Source organism: Pundamilia nyererei, unplaced genomic scaffold, assembly GCF_000239375.1.
Source record: "Pundamilia nyererei isolate P.nyererei 1_Seehausen unplaced genomic scaffold, PunNye1.0 scaffold00065, whole genome shotgun sequence".
Taxonomy (NCBI): Eukaryota; Metazoa; Chordata; class Actinopteri; order Cichliformes; family Cichlidae; genus Pundamilia; species Pundamilia nyererei.
Genome location: NW_005187466.1, coordinates 2,195,333 through 2,215,827, shown reverse-complemented (window position 1 = coordinate 2,215,827; position 20,495 = coordinate 2,195,333). Strand labels below are relative to the sequence as shown.

The 20,495-nt window shown below is 39.2% G+C and overlaps 1 protein-coding gene across 3 annotated transcripts in view; it reads left to right on the top strand.

Moving 5' to 3' along the window:
* LOC102202982 (ral guanine nucleotide dissociation stimulator-like 1) overlaps positions 1-14,428 on the top strand; it is a 16,602-nt gene extending 2,174 nt beyond the window's left edge. For 2 of the 3 annotated variants that reach the window (XM_005735821.2, XM_013911519.1), the window contains 16 exons: positions 4,943-5,223; positions 6,618-6,662; positions 6,823-6,992; positions 7,377-7,522; positions 7,638-7,949; positions 8,050-8,153; positions 8,262-8,346; positions 9,326-9,400; positions 9,976-10,062; positions 10,156-10,188; positions 10,305-10,426; positions 10,520-10,615; positions 11,148-11,283; positions 11,382-11,645; positions 11,898-12,012; positions 12,503-14,428. In XM_005735821.2, the coding sequence (XP_005735878.2) occupies positions 4,943-5,223; positions 6,618-6,662; positions 6,823-6,992; positions 7,377-7,522; positions 7,638-7,949; positions 8,050-8,153; positions 8,262-8,346; positions 9,326-9,400; positions 9,976-10,062; positions 10,156-10,188; positions 10,305-10,426; positions 10,520-10,615; positions 11,148-11,283; positions 11,382-11,645; positions 11,898-12,012; positions 12,503-12,657 (2,226 nt within the window). In that variant the 3' untranslated portion in view covers positions 12,658-14,428. Of the gene's footprint in view, positions 1-3,387; positions 3,618-4,942; positions 5,224-6,617; positions 6,663-6,822; positions 6,993-7,376; positions 7,523-7,637; positions 7,950-8,049; positions 8,154-8,261; positions 8,347-9,325; positions 9,401-9,975; positions 10,063-10,155; positions 10,189-10,304; positions 10,427-10,519; positions 10,616-11,147; positions 11,284-11,381; positions 11,646-11,897; positions 12,013-12,502 lie in introns of those variants that run through there. The other variant, XM_013911520.1, reaches the window with a different exon arrangement.
* Positions 14,429-20,495: the final 6,067 nt, after the last annotated feature.

Here is a 20,495-nt window from a genome sequence, read left to right as displayed (position 1 = left end):
ACTGGGAAAAACTGGAAAACAAGAACTTACTTATATCTAAGAAAGAAGTCAAATATAATAGTTTTAAACTGATTACTTAAAAATCCTGTGTCCTGTGTGTGTGCGTGTGTGTGTGTGTGTTCGTGGGTGGGGTGAGTTCAGCTATTGTCCCGTTGTTTTTACAGTCATGACGTCATCACTAACAATAGCCTTTTACTAAAACTAAGGTAGAACTACAGTGAAATAGACTCTCCAGAAAATATATCACATTTCAGACCAAAGAAAAAGCCTTTTGATCATGCGTGTTTTTCAAAGCAGTCATCGTTAACTGTTTGTAGGCTGGGTTTTACTTGTTGCCTGCCTGCCATCACATCACCATTTATTGTGTCTAATTAGAAGTAATTGAGGTCTCCCCTTCCTCTGTTTCTCCACATTTTTGTTTAGCCTCTTTCGAAATAGAGGGTGGCTTTGTGAGAGTGAATGAGAGTGAAACGCATTAGGCAAACAAAAAGCTCATTCTTCCTTTTGGGCTTAATGATCAATGACAGAAGCCTGACTGAAGATGCTCCATCCGCTCAGCTTGTGTTTTGCTTATTTGTCAGTTTGTCTCCAAATTCATATGAAAGAATTTCTTTGGTTTTAATACGTAGATGCCTATCGCTGTTTTGTACCTTTTTTTTTTTTAAATCGCACCCATATTTTTAGAACTACGACCTGTCTTTGTGGTATGTCACCGCGCCTTTAACACGACATTAAGCTCTTGGGGAAAAACTGTCCTGACTGGATTCTTTTATGGTGTGACTGCATTGTTTCTAGTTTTTTCACACTGGCCTAGAATTAGCTTTGCATTTGCAGGATCAATCTTCCCTTAACATTTTCCAAAAACAAAAAAATAATATTTCCTCAAAGAAGATGAAGCAAGTGGAAAGCACTTGGGCCTGTTTAAAAGGAGCGTTTATGTCTATTTACAGCTCTGTATCTACTGGAGTCTATATGATTCACAGTTCAAAACAATCCCTGTTTATCTCGAATTGGATGCCTTTATTGTCAAGAAAACAAAAAAATAAGAAAAGGAAAATAAAAATATATACACATTCTTATATATGAATACATATGCATATACACCTACATATACGTAGGTGGCCAACAAGAAGTCATCATTTGGTGGGAGGCTTCCATTAAATAATTACTGCAGCGATTAACATTCTTCGGGTGGGAACTGGTTAGTTAACCCTGACTGATGCAGTGACTAACTTTTTAAACATTTTTTACAAATATTTTAAAACCACAATTTCAGAAGCTGCCTCCTGTTGTCGTGGAAGAGATGATCGTCTGTTTCAGAAGTGTCCGATTTTAAGCCTGCATCAATCAGAAAACCAAACAGACCATAAAATAAACTGTAGAGCTCATAGCAAACTAAATGGATTGGGGGTAAACAGCTGTTTAGCTTTAAGAAAACCGCTTATCAGTGAGGCTGTTTGGCAAGGAAAGACTTTCACTTTGCTAGGGACTGGACTCTGGAGCAACGGAAAGGTCAAACGGTCAGATGACTCCACATTTATCCTGTTCCAGTGTGACTGGCCCATTAGGATAAGAACTGAGCTGAATGACGTTTTCCCCCTTATGAATAGCATCTGCTGTACAAGCCTGTGGGGGCAGTATTATGATGTGTTTGCTTCGGTTAGTCAGGTCTTTAATATTAAATCAACCCTGCCTGAATATCACTATATTCAAAGACACTTCTTTGGGACATGCTGGAGAAGACTTTAGACAGTGGTCTGACTCCTGCATCATCAGTACAAGATCTTGGCAAAACACTTAATGCACGTCTAGAAAATAATAAATGTTGTGGCATTTTGTAATCCTTTTCAAAACACTGAAATCTAAAAGGTCCCCAATTAAATAGAGTGTGAGGTTTTGGCCAGACATAAACACAGATATATTCATGTATAAACAACAGAAAGTAAAATCCCCAGAGTAAATTGTAGTAGTAGTATTTCAGTAAAACAGTATAGGATGAGGAGAAGTTCTTTCACATGATTAGGAAGTGTTAAATGCTGTTTCTTAGTCTCGCCCTGATTGGATGGTCCTCTACTGCGTCTCAGTTTTATTTGTTCTACAATTAAGGCCACCCAGACTTTGAGACAGAGGTTCACAAACTTCTTCTGACATGCCCCCAAAACTGTTAACTTCCCACATAGCACAATTTTTTATCCATTAAATGATGATAAAAAGTTTCCTCCTTTTCATTCGGCTGCTCCCTTTGGGGGCTGTCGCAATAGATCATCTGCGTCCATCTCAAAATATTTCTTGTAACCGTGCATCAGAATCCAATATATGTCAAGACATACTGAAAAAGATGATAGTTAAGGAAATTAAGGTTTCATCAAGTCCATCTTTTACTATTTATACCATGGCCAGCAGATGTCACAGTAGTTGCCGATTATCATTGTTTTATGAGTTTTATGTCATATAAATTTGAACATTTCTAAATACTTACTTATACTTATTAGTTATTTAAAAACATATAGCTATGACTCACTATTACCACACATATTGTAAGCCGTCACATTGCATTATGTGTCTGGTACTAACACTCAAATGGCACTGTAGAGTCAAGCTTCCCATTCTAGGAAGGGTGCTGGACCATAACAACATCATGGTGGCTTCAGTGAGGGAGGTGAGGCTAAATTTATGACCAGCAAACGTGCTAAACCCATGACAAAATGTGATATCTCTGACACTAGAAGTCACAGACTTCACCTGTAATGGCTGTGCTGGGTTCGTCTAAACTCTTTTAAAGAGTCAAACTCACATCAGTGATAGAATATGAAATCGCTACAGAGGTTTCATGCAAAAACAAGTTGGTTTTTAAAACCATTCTTACTCCACTTTATTTCTCATGAAAATATAAATAAAATAATATTTTTATCCGACATGTGTGCTTTGGAGACTTGGAAACTCGGACAGCAAACTCTATATGGTTGGAGAAATAAATATAGAACAATTTAATACCATTCGGGTAATTATGTCTTTGTGACTCTCCGTGGTTTATTTTACTTGAGTGGCTTTCAGTTTGAGGACCCAGCGTTTAAAAAGTAGCCAGACAGACGGATAGATGGGGTCCTTACTTCCTGATGTCACACGTAAACAGCACTGATCATATTACTCTGCTGATGCTGCTGTGATAACAGCGCTGGAAACCTTTACAGTATTGCGAGTATCACTAACAAATTTCCAGTCACAACCTCAGGCTTAAAATATGCACGATAGCGTCTGATGCTATTTATTTGGCTAATCTTATTGGTTGTTTGTGTTGAGCCGGCCCACACCTGTTTATTAGCTCCGCCCACCGAAATAACTTCTATTCGTTTTACCCGTCCAGGCGTCATTCTAGTTAAGCGACACTTTGGAAAGTTGTGCTCGCGTATCTTTGTATTTATTAATTTTTTTTTTAAAGAGACATTTTCGCTATATTATTTATGAAGGATGAAAGTGTCAGGTTTACTTCAGACTCAAGCCAAGTGTCGAAGACCGTGATTGAATCCTTAAAAATCCATTGCCACGAGAGTTTACACACAGAAGGACTTATTTACCCCAAGAGCAGGATAAAGATGGGAAAATGGCACTTATCCATGGTAGGTCAAATGAACGATCTGCTTTCTGGCATGCATTAGTTATAAGTTAACACATGAATCTGACTGCAGCTTTTCATTCTTGGTTGTTTTCATTTGTTGTCAGCTTCATGTGAACTTAATCGTGATTCTATGGTGTGCAGGAAAAATATAAAAGTTTCATTCACTGTTGAGTCTGCGCTGGTGTCACAATGCTTTGCACACTGGTTTCTGTCATGTGGTGTCAGGTATTTTAAAGAGTGCTCTGCTCCTATTGTCATGCATGCACAAAATAACGCTTGTTTACCAGCTGGATCAGCGAGCCTCATTTCAGGTCTGTGAGTATTAGAAGATGAGGTGACACCCAGATCTCATGGCAAGTTTGAGATTGTTTGCCTGTGGGGTTTGGAACCCAGTTACTGTCTAATGTCTGTGGCTTTGTAAAACACCATCTATTTGGAGTTATAGTTATTAGTTTGAAGGGCTGCTGGATCAGTTTAAGCTAGATCAAATAAGTATTGTTGTCGTTTCTGCATTTATAATTATTTGTGCTTTAAGAGTTGCTCTGCAGTTTCACTGCCTGATCTCACATGTCTTCCATAGCTTATATAATTAATAATTCAGCTTATCAGTGGTCTGTTTAAATTCCTTTTAAAGTAAGAGTGGTAAATTTTTATGCTCTTAAACATCATCATTGTTGTTTGACTGTCAAAGATGTTATAATGTTGTTGTTTGTCATTAATATGACTAAATTACAAAATTCCAATCTAGAGGCATCTGGAGTTTTCTCAGATCTGATGTTAAAATAAGTTTTAAGTTAATCTTTCCATTACAAAATGTCATAATTTTGTGTCACACGTAAAAATAAACCAATGGCCCGTTTTTTTTTCCTATTACATCTGACTATTTCTCTAAAGTTTTGGAGGAGGAAATATGAGGTTGTATCTAACTAAGAATAAAATAGACTTTCAAATTCCTCATCAAATTGTAGTCAACTGTGTCAGGTGCAATGAATCATCCCCATGTTTGTTGGCATAAACAAATACGTCAGTAAAACAAAATTTTCTGTCATCGGTCACTAGGTGTGTGTGTATGTGCGTATGTCATCAGTGAGTTTAACGAAGCAGAGTTCGATCTTTTTAAATAAAATCATGGAATTTGTTAACTTAATTTTGAAACAATCATCTGCATATTCCAAGGCTTTAAACAAATTTAGATCACATTTTTTGATTCTCTCTTATACACTGAATGAATTCTGGGGGCTCTGCAGAATCACAAAGACCAGAGCAGAACACAGGAATGTGCTAGGTCCAGATTTGCCAGATGATTACCTGAATTTTCACCTGCAGGACCCGGTGCAGGAGTGGGGCGAAGAGGAGGAGGACGGGGCAGTGTTTGGGATCACGCTACGCAGGGAGCCTGTGCCGACCTCGACCATGGGAGAGCTTCCAATGAGCTTCGTCCAGTACCACACGGTGAAGGTGCGCAGGCTGAAGGCAGCTACCCTGGAGCGTCTGGTTACCCATCTACTGGACCCTGAGAAAAGGGAGTCCGACTTCATCCAAGTGTTCCTCTCCACCTACAGGGCCTTCGCCTCCACCAGCACCCTCATTGAGCTGCTGTTTCAGAGGTGAGATTTTGTAGACTTGTGTTAACAGAAAGCATGAGGGTGCAGTCAGCTGGTGTGTAAGCCCGTATATGAGATAATTTTGCTGCTTGATTTGACATGTATAAATATACACAGCTGGAGTCAGATGAAGGCCTTAATTTTTTGTGAAATGGACCATTTGAAAGACGAAATCAGTTAAGCCCTAATCATCGCTCCTTATCAGAAGCCACACAGATAAGAAGGCTTTAATAATTGCCTTCTAACTTATTGACATTTATTTATTATTCCACTTTGTGCTGCTTTTAAAAAGGTCATCACTGCTTACAAATGAAAGTGGAGCGCATGCATAATAACCAGGTTTACAACATGCCCAGTGCACAAATCAATTTCCAAAGGACAGAGCAGTTTAACAGCCTGTTTACATCGCCTCAGCAGGTTTCTATGACAGGTATTATCGTCATGAACTAAACAAAGCAGTCTCGAGCTTTATTCCATTGTGAAACGATCATGGCTACACCCTCCACACCCAGCAACTATTTACAGTTACCTTATTGATTTTGCCTCAGGAAATACCTTCAGGAATCTTTTGCAAAGTACATATTTCGGAGTTGTGTATACACCAATGTGTTAGGATGATAATAGAAATTATTCTATTCTCCTCCTAATTTCTATTAGGAGGAGAATAGGATGTTCTAAAGTTATAAAACAAACACAGCTCAAAGAAACTTTGATGTCTCTTTTCTTTCTAACTCAACTTTGCTAATTACATCATGTATGGATCTGTGACCACTAGTGTGGAGTTCATATATTATTTGTCAAACAGTCGCCCTCATGACTGCAGTGCTGGTGGCAAAAGGTTTCCTGGGAAATTTCTTAGAAGCAATCACCATCAGAACAAACTCTGAATTGTGTTTTCCGTCTTTTGCCTTACAGGATTTTGTACAGGATGTGGCCTTTTGCTGCTGTTGTAAAACTTCTTAAAGAACTATATTTTAACTGCATAAGTTGGGTTGAATTAATTTACCCAGCTTACAGTCTTTGACTTGCTCCTGTGCCGTGACCACTAAGGTTCTTAAAGTTCTGTTTTGTTCCCTGCTTTCATGCAATAAAGGCACAGGATCCTGTTATAAAACTTCCTGCACATGCGACAACGTGGCACCATTCTCCAGTTTTACTGCACGCATATCATTATTAAACACCATGGGGGGCATTTATCTGTTTACACTCTGTAACAAGGACACGGTGTGTCTGCAGGGAGTTAGAGTGTTGCAGGACATTTCCACAGGATGAACAGTTGTTAAGCTGCAACCCTGGGACTTTCCTTGTTTACAGGATTTATTCTGTCATCATTCTCTCACTAGGTTGTCCTTTTCTGTGGTGATAATACATAATCGTGTCTCCCTTGCCGATTACAGAAATGACTCGGTCACAAACCTGGATAACTCAGTGAACGCGAACAGGTGAGTACAAAAAACAGTTACAAGTTTGTTTGTTTTTTAGTTAATCTGTTGTAAATTATGCACGTGTTCCTCAGATATCATCAAGTCTCATGTAAACTAACCTTGTGGAGTAAAATTAACATTCAATCAGTAATCGTCATCTCCCATGAATCTCCTTTAGTACCTTGGTCCCAGTGATCCGGCTTTGGTTAGAGGAATACAGCGAAGACTTCAATGAGCCCCCTCAGTACCAGGCTCTCCGGACTTTGTGTGTCCACATGCAACATCGGCTCTGCTTCAGATGTTTGGTTCATCATGCAGAGGGCCTGCTCAAGAGGTTCCAGGAACAAGGTAAAAAAAACCAAAAAACAGATACATAATGTCACGCTAGGATAGATTTAACACATGTGTGAATCAGTTTTTATCAGAAGAATTTAGTATAACCTGATGTTCAAGACCTTATATCAACAATAAATCGTTTAATTTACAGGTCCAGATTAAGCTAATTACTTCTAATAATCTAATCTTGGCTATTTATCTAAAAGAAGGACGCTACCTGTGAGATACTTGTTTCAATGACCTCATTGGTCTGTTGATTTTTACAAGCTCATTTTTGCAGCATCTGAAACAGTTCTCCTTATTTACAAATACCGCCGCGGGTTCACGAGTGTTTTCCTTCACGTGTGCATTGAGCTGCACGTTTTAATGTCATTTATGATTTGGCGTATTTGACAGATTGCGGCCAGCCTGCGTCAGAGCACAGCAGTGAATCACTGCAGCAGGTAGATGAAGCCGAGATGTCCACTAAGAATGAAGACAAATACAACTTTATGGACTTCCCCGTGAGGGAAGTGGCTGAGCAGCTGACCAGACTGGACGCTGTAGGTTTCGTTTTTATAAAAAATTGAAGTTCTGTGTTTCTCGGTTGATTGTGGGAGGGTGTTTTTTTTTTTTCTCATTAATTTTTTCCTGTCTTATGACAATTTTTTCCCCCAGGACCTGTTTGTCAAAGTGGAGCCCTTCCACTGCCTGGGCTGTGTCTGGTCCCAACGTGACAAAAAAGAAAACCGAAACCTGGCACCAACGGTCCGCGCCACCATCTCCCAGTTTAACGCTGTCACCAACAGTGTCATCACCTCACTCCTCTGCACATCCCCGCACCTCCCTTCCACTTCCTCCCCTGGCTTGTCACCTTCTTTGTCCTCTAACTTCCTGTACCCCTCCTCTGCTCCGAGCTCACCTTGCATCTTGCGCACCAGCCCCTGTCACAGAGCACGCGTCATCGAGCGGTGGATCGCTGTTGCACAGGTTTGCATCACAAAATATTTAGAGATTAACAAAAGGTTTCTATCGAAAAACAAAATGAGGACACAAGAAAGACACGAACAATCTTATTGTATCTGTGCAGGAGTGCAGAGAGCTGAAGAACTTCTCTTCTTTAAGGGCCATCCTTTCAGCCCTGCAATCCAATGCTGTGTATCGCCTCAAAAAGACATGGGCTGCTGTCAGCAGGTCAGCAAATATTTCATTTATATTACAGGGTTGTTTCACTCAAAAGAAGAATATACTACTGCAGGAAAAAGAAACGATCTTTATGTAATAAATATTTTGGGTTTTCAGGGAAAGCATGGCCACCTTTGACCACCTTTGTGAGACTTTTCCTGATGAGAACTGTGTGCTGACCAACAGGGAGATCCTGGTGGAGGTAACTACATGTATTTTCTACACATACACATGTGGGAGAACGTGGACTGAAGATGAGAGAAGAAAGCTGTTATTAGTACCAAGTGTTCTTGAAATAGGCAGAACTGTACTGCCTTCGGGGTATCTGTATCTTTAGCTCAGTCCTCAGAGAATCAAGGAATACAATAATGAATGCACTGCAGGAAGACATTACCAGGATTCTTCCTGGAATGTACAACAAGAGCCTTGTTTGACTTCTCATAAAACTTGCTTTACTTGTATATGTGCCTCTTGGGTCTGTAATTACAGCTGGATGATGATAAATGTAAACTGTGGTAAATTAAAACCTGACAAACAAACATGGACAGAGAAACGCCTTTTAAAAACTAGCCTAGAGAGTGTACTGCTACTTAAAATTCCAGCCACGAATACCAATACAGTCACATGAATTCTCACACAGCTCCGTGATCACATTTTCAAACTAAAATGTTTCAAAGGAGGTCCTTAATCATTTCATAGAGAAGCTTCATAGAGAAGTCCTGTCAAGTGGCCTGTTATTGTTCATTAATTACTTTCTCCTTTTTGGTGGTTGAGTCACATATTCTTCTGAATTTAATTCACAAGTCTAAAGGTGTGTCCAGTTCACTTACCACTTTGCTTTTTGTTCTGAGAGCCTTTCCCCGTGGAAAGAAACTGATACGAGTGTGTATTCAATGATACTGCTTTTATCAGTGACAAAGAGAAGCCCATTGTTCTTAGCTGACACTAATAAAACTGCAAATAAAAGTTACTCCCTGGGCATTTGTCCTACTCAGTGGTTATTAATATGTTGAGTGCACATGTCTAACACTCGTTTGCAAGTTTTAAACACATTTGTTCTTCAGAAGTACCCTCCCACAGCACCCTGTTAGGAGGCCCTCAACCCTGACAGGAAGAATTATATAACATGCCTACTTTGTTTTCATCTCACATTACAAACCTGAATTTCCATTTTCCTGTAGGATGGGACTCACCCACACAGCAGTGGCATGTCGGCTGATAAATCACCCCGGCTCTGCTCGGAGTCCAGGCAGATGGTAAGAGGATACTCATCATCATTTCTGGTTCCTCAATTTTAGATTTCACCAAAAAAAAAAAAGTGAATCTGTCAACTAAGCAGGCTGGTAAAACTAAAAGAAAGAGGTCATTTTTTCGCCCCATCATCAATTTAGCTTCCTTAAATATCACTTGTTCTCAATTTTAGTTCCCTGCTCAGTTTCTAGATATGTTGCTAAGTTCCACTTCTTGTTTAATAGAAATATATTTAATGGAAATTTTAAATGCACTGACAGCTCACACAAATGTTTGCATGTATGGAAAGATGCATACACCCAAGAGGTGTGTGTAGCATTTCCCACGTCCATTTGTTTACTCAGTCTGGGTGTGGCTGTGTGTAAAATGTTTTATACCCCCATAGTCATGATGTCTATATACTGAGATGCTCTTCTCTCTGCTGTTTTGTTTCTGTGCCTGCTTACGTATTAAATATCATTTTCCCTGGTTTCCTTCTGCTCTGCTCACCACCGTCTTAAAATCTCACTAGTTTTTTTTCTGCTCATTTTGCGGGGATGTTCTCAGTCTTAAATAATGGATTTGGCTTTTTTGTGCTTAGAACTACAGCAGTGGTGTGGTACCATACCTGGGCACTTACCTGACAGTCCTCACCATGCTGGACACAGCGTTGAACGACACAGTGGACGTGAGTTCTTTATTTGTTTGTCTTTATGGCACTTCAGTGGATCTATTATCCAATATAACTCAGGTTGTTTATTTTTCCCTCTTTTGTTCACAGGGTGGCCTCATAAACTTTGAGAAACGCAGACGGGTAGGTGTCGCCTCCTAGTGGTGTCTTGCATAAATTACTGACAGATTTCTATATGCCGCCTTGTTCTTTCTGTTCTATATTTTAACCTTTGCTGTATTTTATTGTTTCCTTTATAGGAATTTGAGATTCTTTCTCAGATTAGGCAGCTTCAAGCTTCTTGTTCCCACTACCGTTTTCCAGTCAACCTTCGTATCGCCGCCTGGCTGCAGACGCACACGCTGCTCACAGACCAGGAGAGGTGAGAATCACATAAAACCCCTTCATATACATTATGAAGTAGGTTTTGGTGAAGTCCATCATGCCTTATTTTATTTGTTTTTGTCTGTTGTAGCTATGAACTGTCTCGTGGACTGGAGCCTCCAGCTGACCTCTGCCCCAGCTCTCCCAACACATGGAGCAGTTATCTGCTCACAAGGAAGCTCGCCGCGTAAGTTTAAAGTCTGTCGGTTTATTTTTAGGTGCTTTAGAGGTTACAATTTTAGTTAATTGAACATTATTTAGTTAAGGTGGGTGTTCATTTCTGACTCCATAACTTTAGAATGTCATCCTTATTTATCTTACACACGACCAGTCAGTCGCTTTAATGCCTCTCTCTGTAAAACAGCTTTCTTCCGATTGGCTGTTCCTCTTAAATAGAAGGTTTTAAAAAAAAGCAGGTGGAGGAGGCTTCATGGGAGCCAAGAGCAGAACAAGAGATCTGAGCATGTAGATCAGTCTGCAGTCTGAGATTTTGGCTCACAGAGATCACTTGTATATACTTTGGCCTCATGATTTGAAGTGTTGGTCATGTTTAACATGAGTATCCACTTTTGCTACACTATAAATTATAAATATGACACAAAATTAGGAAAATCATAATAGCCACTCTTTAGATTTTGTTTATAGCTTTTTGAGTCAGTTGAATGAAAGCTGTAAGTTTTAAAGTGCTCAGAAGTGCTCAACTCAAATTGCATTTGCAGGTTGAGAACATCTGTCGACACTCCTGTCAGGAAGACCCATGCTGACCAGATCAGTGTGTCGTCTTCTGGCTCGAGCGGTTCAGACATGGAGGACCTGTCTGTGCCTCAGCTCTCCCCCCTCAGACTGAAACTAAAGGTATGAAACCTCCACACTCCTGTATATAGTCAGACAGTATAACGGTTACCGGGGACAAATGTTGTATTCATATTCTTTCCTCGTCTCTCTCCCCTCAGTCGTTCTCGGGCTCCCTTCACAACGTCACAGAAGGCACCTCCTCCGGGTCCTCCTCCCCATCCCTGTCTAGATCCTCCTGCAGCTCCTCACATCCAGACCTCACATCCCCCTCCCTGGTGCTAAACCCAGACCCATCGTCCTCATCATCATCCAGCTGCTCTCCTCGGGCGCTGCCTGTTTACAACAAACAGGTTGCTGACTCGTGTATCATCAGAGTCAGTGTGGAGTGTGTCAGCAATGGAAACGTCTATAAGAGCATAGTGGTACGTCTGGTGATCTGGTATATATGCTCTTTAAAGGTCAGCTAGAATGTTTTTGGCAAACTTTGTTCTAAAATAGGAAATTAGAAGAGTAGTGTCGGGATTACATGATGAACTTTCTTGTCCCCCTTTGTGTTGACGGAAAAAGTTAGGTGTGTTTTTAGCTTCTTTTTAAGGTGACAGTTCAGCGCAACGTTCAAATTTCAAATGCATCAATGCGGATGTGAAGTGTTGACTCTGTTATTTCCTCTCCAGCTGACCAGTCAGGAGCACACACCTCAGGTGATTCAGAGAGCTCTTGAAAAGCACAACATGGAGGACTTCGGTTGCAGTGACTTCGGCCTCTACCAGGTGCTCAAAAATGGAAAAGGTGAATATCTCTGCTTCACACTTCAATTCAAACAGTCTAAACATTTGAGTGCTGGTGTAACCTGCTCAGAACAGAATGAACCTTTATCAGTGAGGACTTTCAAACTGTGTGTCTCCTCTGCTTTTAGCTGTTTGCAAAAACACAAGAGTATGTTCTAAAAAGTAAATAAATCATGAAATGTGACCTTAAACTGTGCACTGCATTAACTAGATAAACGATATACCAATATTTAATCTCTGAAAGCAGGAAACATTTTCACTTGTGCAATGATATGTTTCACCATCAGTCTGCAGCTTTCCATAAATTAAAATGCAAATCAGCCTCAGCACAAGATGACATATATATATTCTAACTCCTGCTCTTGTAATATTTTAATAGCTTTTAATTTCTTAAATAGACTTGAAGGGCAGACATTATTGGAAATTTGTTTCTGCATTAGTCTTGCAAATGGAGAAAACTAAATGGTACTTTACTTCTCTTCTTGCCACAGAGCTCCAGATACCTGACAAAGCCAACGTGTTTTATGCAATGTGCCCCACTGCCAACTATGACTTTGTCCTGCGCCAGCGCTGGAGGAGCCACGGGAGAAATTTTGGCTCTTCAACCAGCCCTGGAGCTCTGCCCAGGTGCCGCCGTGGAAGGTGAAAAGTATTTGGTCTGAATGAAAGGATCGAAGGACACTTTTTTTAGAGCGAGAGTGGAGCTGTTTATCTGCACCAACCACTTCAAGACACATCTGTGGCTGTTTGCATCTACTCATCAAGATGAGATTGTTACTATGTAGCAGCAGACGAGAGCAGAGATTCCCAGACTTCGACTGAAACATAACCCGGAGAAGTTCTCATCGAAGCTTAGTATTCATCAGGAGCAGCACTGGAACAAAAGCGATCCCGTGCTCCTTGAAAAAGTTTGAAGGAAATGTTCAGATATACATAAGACTGAATGCAAAGAATAACCTGAGTAACAAAAAGTGCAATCTCACCAAGGATTGGTGCCACGAAGAACTCTTCAGCTTTCACCGCAGGAGATGACACATATCAGGATCTGCTAGTCTTACAAAGCAGTCCTGTGTCATGACCCAAAATTAACTTGCTGTGTGGCTTCTGTCTGTGACCAGTTTAGCACACATGACACTTTTCTCTCAGCCTGTTCGGCTGCGTGAGCAACAGGGGCTGCTGTCTTTCACAAACCCGGCAGAACAAATGGAAGAACAGTGAGTCAGGATGATTAAATATGAGATGTTCGCTCTCAGATGATGAGCACAGATTCCCAAACAGATCGAGGTTGAATTTTACTCATGCTGAGTGCATTGGATGGAGTGAAGCTCTGTTTAGACCAACACGTACTGACCCTGATGTGGACGTGTCTGCAACAAGTATTCATTTGTTTTGTAGTAAATGATTTCAATATTTTAATGTAACTTAATGAAATCTTGTCATTTAAAATTATTTATAGTGTTTCAGTATTCAGCTTTTAGAGCTACGGTGATGTAGTAAAAATGTGTCTGTATGTTTTTTCATGTTTTCTAGTCTTTGATGAAGTGCTGTAGAAATCATGTTAACATTTAGTTCTCATAAGCTCAACTCAGTTTTGTATCTGTTTGATCGAAGAAAGCTATTTCTCTTTTCTTTTTCTATGTTTCTTTTTTAATTTGCTACGGTGAAATGAAGGACTCTTTTTAAGTAAGATAATATGCACATTATGTATGTTTATATAGTCTGTGGCCTTGCCTGGATTGTGGCATTTGTTTTAAGTTTTAATGCTTACATGGGACATCACACAGATCATTTTCCCCTACCCAAACTGTTATTCAGGTGCCGCTTATGGTCACTAATGTCTGTAATCTGGGGTAATTATAGACCACCAGGCCTACTATAATAAGTCAGTTTGCATGCATCACTGTGCATGAAATTAATCTGAAAAATGGTTCTCGTATGTGAAAATAAGGATGAATTAGCATGTGAATTAAATTAGCAGGTTAGAGCTACTCTGTGAGGCTAATCCTCCTGAAAACTACCAGCCAGATGTTTTTATGCATCTAAGATGAAAATTTAAGTCAAGTTCAAAAGTGTTCAGTCACTGAACGACATAAAATATTTTTTGTTTTGTTTTTTAGCTTTTGCACACTAGTGGGTTGTTTTTTGCAGGATTTTGCATCACCCATTCATTTTAAAGCTTCTATGATCTGGTTTAAAAAAATCAAGTGAAAAGTTGGTAGCAAAAGGAGTGGCAGCTGCATTAAATGAAGGAAATGAATTAGCAGGTTTTCATCTGTTTTTTTGCACATCAGAAGTTCTGTATGAACATTTTTTAAACACTTTATTTCAGCAGATTCTTTATTTAAGTTTCATCTTAGCATTTGCTCATAATAACTGATGTTAAATGTTTAGTAATAAAATGATTTTTGTCATAGTGACACTGTAATCAGTTGTTTTAATTTATTCCATTTTTAATGGTGTGACTTCCTTGAACACAGAAGAAATGATACACTCGTATCAGACTTTATTCACGGCAGAGAGAATTTGGTCCATATTGAAATGACGACATCACGCAGTTACTGTAGATTTCCCGTTTCACCGCTTCTCACAGGTGTTATATTGGATTGAGATCTGGTGACTGTGGAGGCCATGAACTAATAGTCATCTTCAAGAAATCAGTTGGAGATGATCAGTTGGAGTTTCATGATGTGGCACATTATCCAGCTCACAGGAGCCACGTGTGGATAGGCACACTGTGATCAAAAGGAGATAGATATCGTCAGCAGTAATACTCAGCTAGGCTGTGGCATTTAAACGATGTGCAACTGAACAAAGAGGCGAGAAGTGTGCCAAGAAAATATTGTCCACACCATTAAACCACCACCACTGGCCAAAACCAATGGCAAAAGGTAGGAAAGAGCCATGTTTTCAAGTTGTTCACAGCACATTCTGACCTTCCATCGGGCTGTTGCAACAAAAATCAAGACTCAAAGACATCAAGACTTAAATCACCCTTTTCTGCAATTATGATGCTCATTTTGAACTTCAGCACATCATCTTGAGCTTGTCTACATGCCTAAACGATACTGCCATGGGATTGATTAATTACATATTTGCATTAACAAGCGTTTGAGCAGGTGTACCTAATAAAGTGACTGTGAAGTGTATATATGCTAGAAGCCTACAACACAAGGAAAACATTAGAGTGGCCCTTTAAATGCATGTCCCCTCGTGGGGTTTTTTAACCAGATAGGCTGTTAAAAATGTAACTACCTTAAAATGTGTTTAAACTGGGGGAAAGTTACTGTTTTTGAGACAAAGGAAGTCGGTTAGCGCTCTAGAAGACAGGCTTGTTTTTTACAGTGTAACCCTGCTGGATAAATGAAGTGTTGTAGGCGGCCACTAGGTGGCGATAGTCACAAAGACTGCTTTTGAGGCGTTGCTTGGCGCCTTTCAAAAGCAAACAACTGGTTTACCCTTTAGTTAAACACTTCTTGGCCATGGCCTCCATTTGATGCAATATCAAACGTGTTCGCTTAAAATGTTTCATAGGAAACTGAGTTGAAATGAGAATAAAAATAAAAATAAAATTAAAAAGTCCAAAAACCACAACCAAAGAGCAGCAGGAACACATGAGGAAAGTCTAGTCAAGCAGGCCATTCTTCTGCTTCTGCACCCTTTACTCTGATGAGGCAGTGTGGGAGGTCAGAGTTCACACTGACAGATGTGTGGGAGGTTGTGACCTGTCTGGCCAGTTCTGCTGCCTGTGACTACAGCTCTGATGTTGGATTTCCATATTTTAAACTGTCAGTAGCATCAAGCTCAGAGTTACTGAGGTGTTTGTGAATCAAATATATTCCCCTCCTCTGCTTATCAAGCTTAACAATACTTTAGATTACATCTTTTCCTCCCTTACACTCTTTCTTTTATCTATGAAAAAAACAGTATAAATTGTATCAACATGTTAAAAGACTGCCTTTTCTTTTTATATATGCAGCAGCAGAATAATAAGATGAACTGAAATAATCAGTGGCATGGCCCTTGAGGGCAGAGCCGTTTTCTCTTCCCACTTGTGGTTTTTGGTTTCTTGTTGTCCTCCGCAGCCCCTGACGCCTCAGACTGATTGATTGTTTATGACGTCCGTTTTCTACAGGTCACTTCAGGCCATTTTCCTCATCTGAACTTACTCTGCAGATATTGTGGAATCAGCTGACAGGGTGCCTAATAGTAAAGTGGCTTCATGTGAGTGGATATTATTTCATGTCAGTTCAGATTAGTCCTGCTGGGTCACAACACAGAACAAATATGGTTGCTTGAATGTAGAGCATTCAGCATTCAACTCTAAATTGTGCCTAATGCTGTAAATTTTTTATTTTAACAACGAAATGTTTTACCTGGACGTTTTTTGGTGTATATCTAGCAGAATACATGTTAGAAGTTGTCATCTACAAAAAATAAATAAATAAATTAAATTAAATTAGTCATTAATTAGCAGCTTTGTTTGTTGGGTTTTTAAAGACACTTACTGGTTGGTTACATATTTTAAAACATTATGAAAATATGAATAGATTTTTTTATTAAAATGGCACAAATGATTTTTTATGCATTATATGTTTAAAAAGTTATTTAAATCCCCATACGATGCTGCTGACTCTAGCAAAACTAATCTGGTTTAATGAGCCTTTGGCTTAAGTTAATGAATTGGGTAATTTATTAAGTTAGGTAATAACTACAATACACAAAGTGTGACAGAGACATGCAGAATGTAAGGCGATTGTTCAGGTTGGGGTCTCACATAATTGAAAAGCTATTATTCATTTAAATCCACTATAACGTAAAGTGTTTTCTTTAATGGCTTTTTCAAACTAAGCCACAGAAAATATCTACATGTATAACCTCACTGTTTTCTGTAGTAAGTCCCAGGTCTTCATATTCAACTTTTAGATTTTCTTCAGCTAAATAATATAAATTAAATTAAACAACAATCCCATTAAGATGAAAAGTTATGCACAGTTTCTCACAAGCACAGTCACATACTTATACATTTAATCTAAACAGAGACAGCTGTGTTCAAAGCCACACGTCACTGATTCCACCTTCTCGTGTACATGAGTTGCATGTCTCCTGTTCACTCAGCTAATCACAGATTAGTGTGTGCATGTATTTTTCATAAGCGTGTCTGCAGAATGCATGTGAGCAAATGTGTTCAGTGTGTGTGCGTGCGCGTGCATGTATGATCACACATATTGTAGATTTACAGTACAGTAGGTCAGTTGGAAAAGATTTGCTCACATGCTCATGGAGACATATTTCTAATATGTCTTTTGTTGTGTTCTCCTGCGTGTATGTGCTTTGCTAGTGTCTTAGCGTGCGTCCTGCAGAGCTCGTGCATCAGCAGGTCTGTGCTGTAACGGTGGACAGATGGGAAACATAGCTGAGACTAATCCAAAGGGGTTAATCCCTTAATAACCAACTACAAATGACTGCAGGTTACCTCACTGATTCCAGCTCCAACATGTTGTTTGTAGTCTGTCGGGCTGCTGGAGCGCCATTAAAGTTTGAGTGTGAGGAGAATGCTGACTGGGCATTTATGTGGTTAAATAACACATCGCCAGCTTTGTGCACTGTATTGTGAGTTTTTTTGCAAACACTGCAGAAATGTAGAAGAGCTCACAAAAACAAAAGAAAACAAAAACAATGTATGGACATGACCTGAAACATCATCAGAAGTGCAAAAAGTGCATTAAGAGAACCCGTTTGAACAAATGAAGAAAAAAATAATATTTTCAGTGACTGTTTTATAAAAGAAAAGATGCAATATTGCATATATAAAAGGGTCAAACATATGTGAACCTATTCTTTTGGTGGCTGATGTGACTCCCTGTGTACCAATATTTGAGTTTCTTTTGTTCAGCTTTTGATTTTATCAATTTTTTTTTGATTGTCTATGTCTCCCTTTGTTTTTACACAGGGACAATAGATTTTATTATTTTTGGTAATAACTCAATTTTGTGTCTCTGGTTCCTTTGTTGCCTCTGTTTTGTTGTCTTGGAGGCATTTCCCCAAACTAACCGTTTCAAATCTGTGATCTTTGATGGTTTACTGCAATGAACTGCAATGAACTAAATCAAAGACATTTAGTGGAGTGAAATCAAGACTTCTACTTGACAGTGGTGTGTGTGTGTGTGTGTGTGTGTGTGTGTGCGCTAAGCGTTGCTGTCTTGGTGCACGACCCGCCAGCACGTGGATAGTGCTGGATAGTGTTATAACGCTTTACTGCAAGCTAAGCTATTCAGTAAAGTGTAAAAACTGAGGTTACACCATCATTAAGCATCATTCTGATGGTGGACTGATGATTGATAATAGCCTATATAAAAGAGGCCTTTAGCTTCTTCAAAGCTGCCCTGGGCTCCTTCATGACTTCTGAAGTTGTTGCACATCTTGCCTTTGTGTGAGGATGACAAAACTCTTTAATCTTTTCATCTCTTTCACTTTGTCTGATTGTATATTGAATTATCAATGTATTCAATTACTGATTGAATTATTTCTAATGGCCTGAAGAAGGCCATTAGAAATGCACTGGGCTGCAAAAATAAGTGCACAACAGTTGTACAACAGCCCTTGGCTCCTTTCTCTCGCTCTCACTAAACACTTTCCTGAAGATTATGTTCTTGCTGAATTCAAGCCATACTGAAAACAACATGAACATTTTGAAGTTTATTAGTGTCCAGAAAGCCTGCTTTGTGACTGACAACCCACTACTGCTGCAGGCCTGTAGTCTTCCTCGGCTTCACAGCCAGATCCATTCTTTTGACATCTGGTTTCAAAAAGCTGAGATAGCGATAAGGAAAACGCTCACCCACGGTGGCATCATTCATTAGTACGCAGAGTCTCTTTTTAAAACTTCAAGTGATTCCTTTTATTTGCTTTGCAAAGATCATGCTTTGATAGTTCACCATTCCTTAAATAAAAAGACTTAAACCTGAGTCAGTCAATAACGGGAAACCCCCTGACTCCAATTTATCATCAAATGAACTTTTAATCATAGAGGTCTGCATGCTTTTTAATATTTCCTCAATACAGAAATGCCAAATAATGGAGTTTTCAGTTACCTTCTGCTCCCTTTATCAGCTTAAAAATCTCTTATGAATTTATGCAGAAATATAAAATGCTGTGCCAAAGGGCTTACAATCTATTTCAGTCTTGCAGCTGCATGATTTTGAATACTTTCATGCATCCATGAATGTCTGTTATTATTTTTCCTTTCTGTCCTAACCTTGATTAAATCTCTAAAGCAATGGGGGATACGATATAGTCATTTTGAGTGGAAAGGTACTCTCAAATAAATCTGAAAATTAGCACGTTGAAGCAAATCAACTGGATATCTTCCAAATAATCTGAAAAAAATCACTTTTTCTATATCACTATATAGCTTCTTTGCCACGCATATCAATGGAAAATACTCCCTTTATCAAATAAACCTGCTCTCGTGAGCATAACTTGAATTTAAGCTGTAACTTTGTCCTCCTTAGATCCTATTTCTATTGATTTAGAAGGGATGTGTACCAAGAACCATTTGTCACTGTACGTGGACCTGTGAGTTTTACTTCCCCCATCTATACTGTTTGCTCACACTCATGGCTAAACTATGTATTTTGTGATGTGCTTCAGTAAATATTACACAATAATCAGTAAACCTGAACGTTAGAGATGAACATCACATTCCAGAGTATCTTAATCATGGTGCGCAAACCTGGCTAACAATTAGCTGGATGCATCCACACGCCGGCTATTTGAGCAGCAGGAAACACGTGGGCTTGTTTCAAAATGAAAGTTTAAGGTTTAAGTAGAAAATCAGACTAATAAAGAGTGTAAACGTTTGGTTTTTCACTGGTCATTAAAAAAAGATAAAAAGATAAAACTTACACACCTTGGTGCACTGCGGGATATTAAACTGTTAAACGTCCCATCAGTATTGAGCCAGTTTTAATTACAATCAATATATAAGCCCTTATTGCCATCCTGCAAATTGTTACTAGAAAACTTTGAAAATGCAGGTAGCCTCCTCTTCTGTGTTTAATTAACTTTATTGATCAGCGATGTTCCAGTTAAAATATTTATGGAGCACTATAACAGCTCTGATTTAAAGCTATGGACTCGAACCAACGTGTTTGTGGACCATTAGAGTTCCTTTGATGTCAGTAAAATATTTGAATTGTCTACACACGTCTTACAAATATGAATCTTTTTTTAATGTGGAAACAGGAAAGAGACATGCATAATGGCTGAGTCAGAGCTCTCCAACAGCTAGGTGGGAAGCCAACATGTCTAGACTGAGTCAGGAGCTGTTTCTCTCTTAGGTAATGTGAATCTTTTACTGTGCAGATCTGCTGAATAACGAAAGGTTAAAGAGCGTGAAGAGTATATTTCTGAGATTTTGATCAAATAAAAGCTAAGAGCTTAGAAACAGTGTTGGGGATATTTCCCATGCTCTCAACTCTGGAA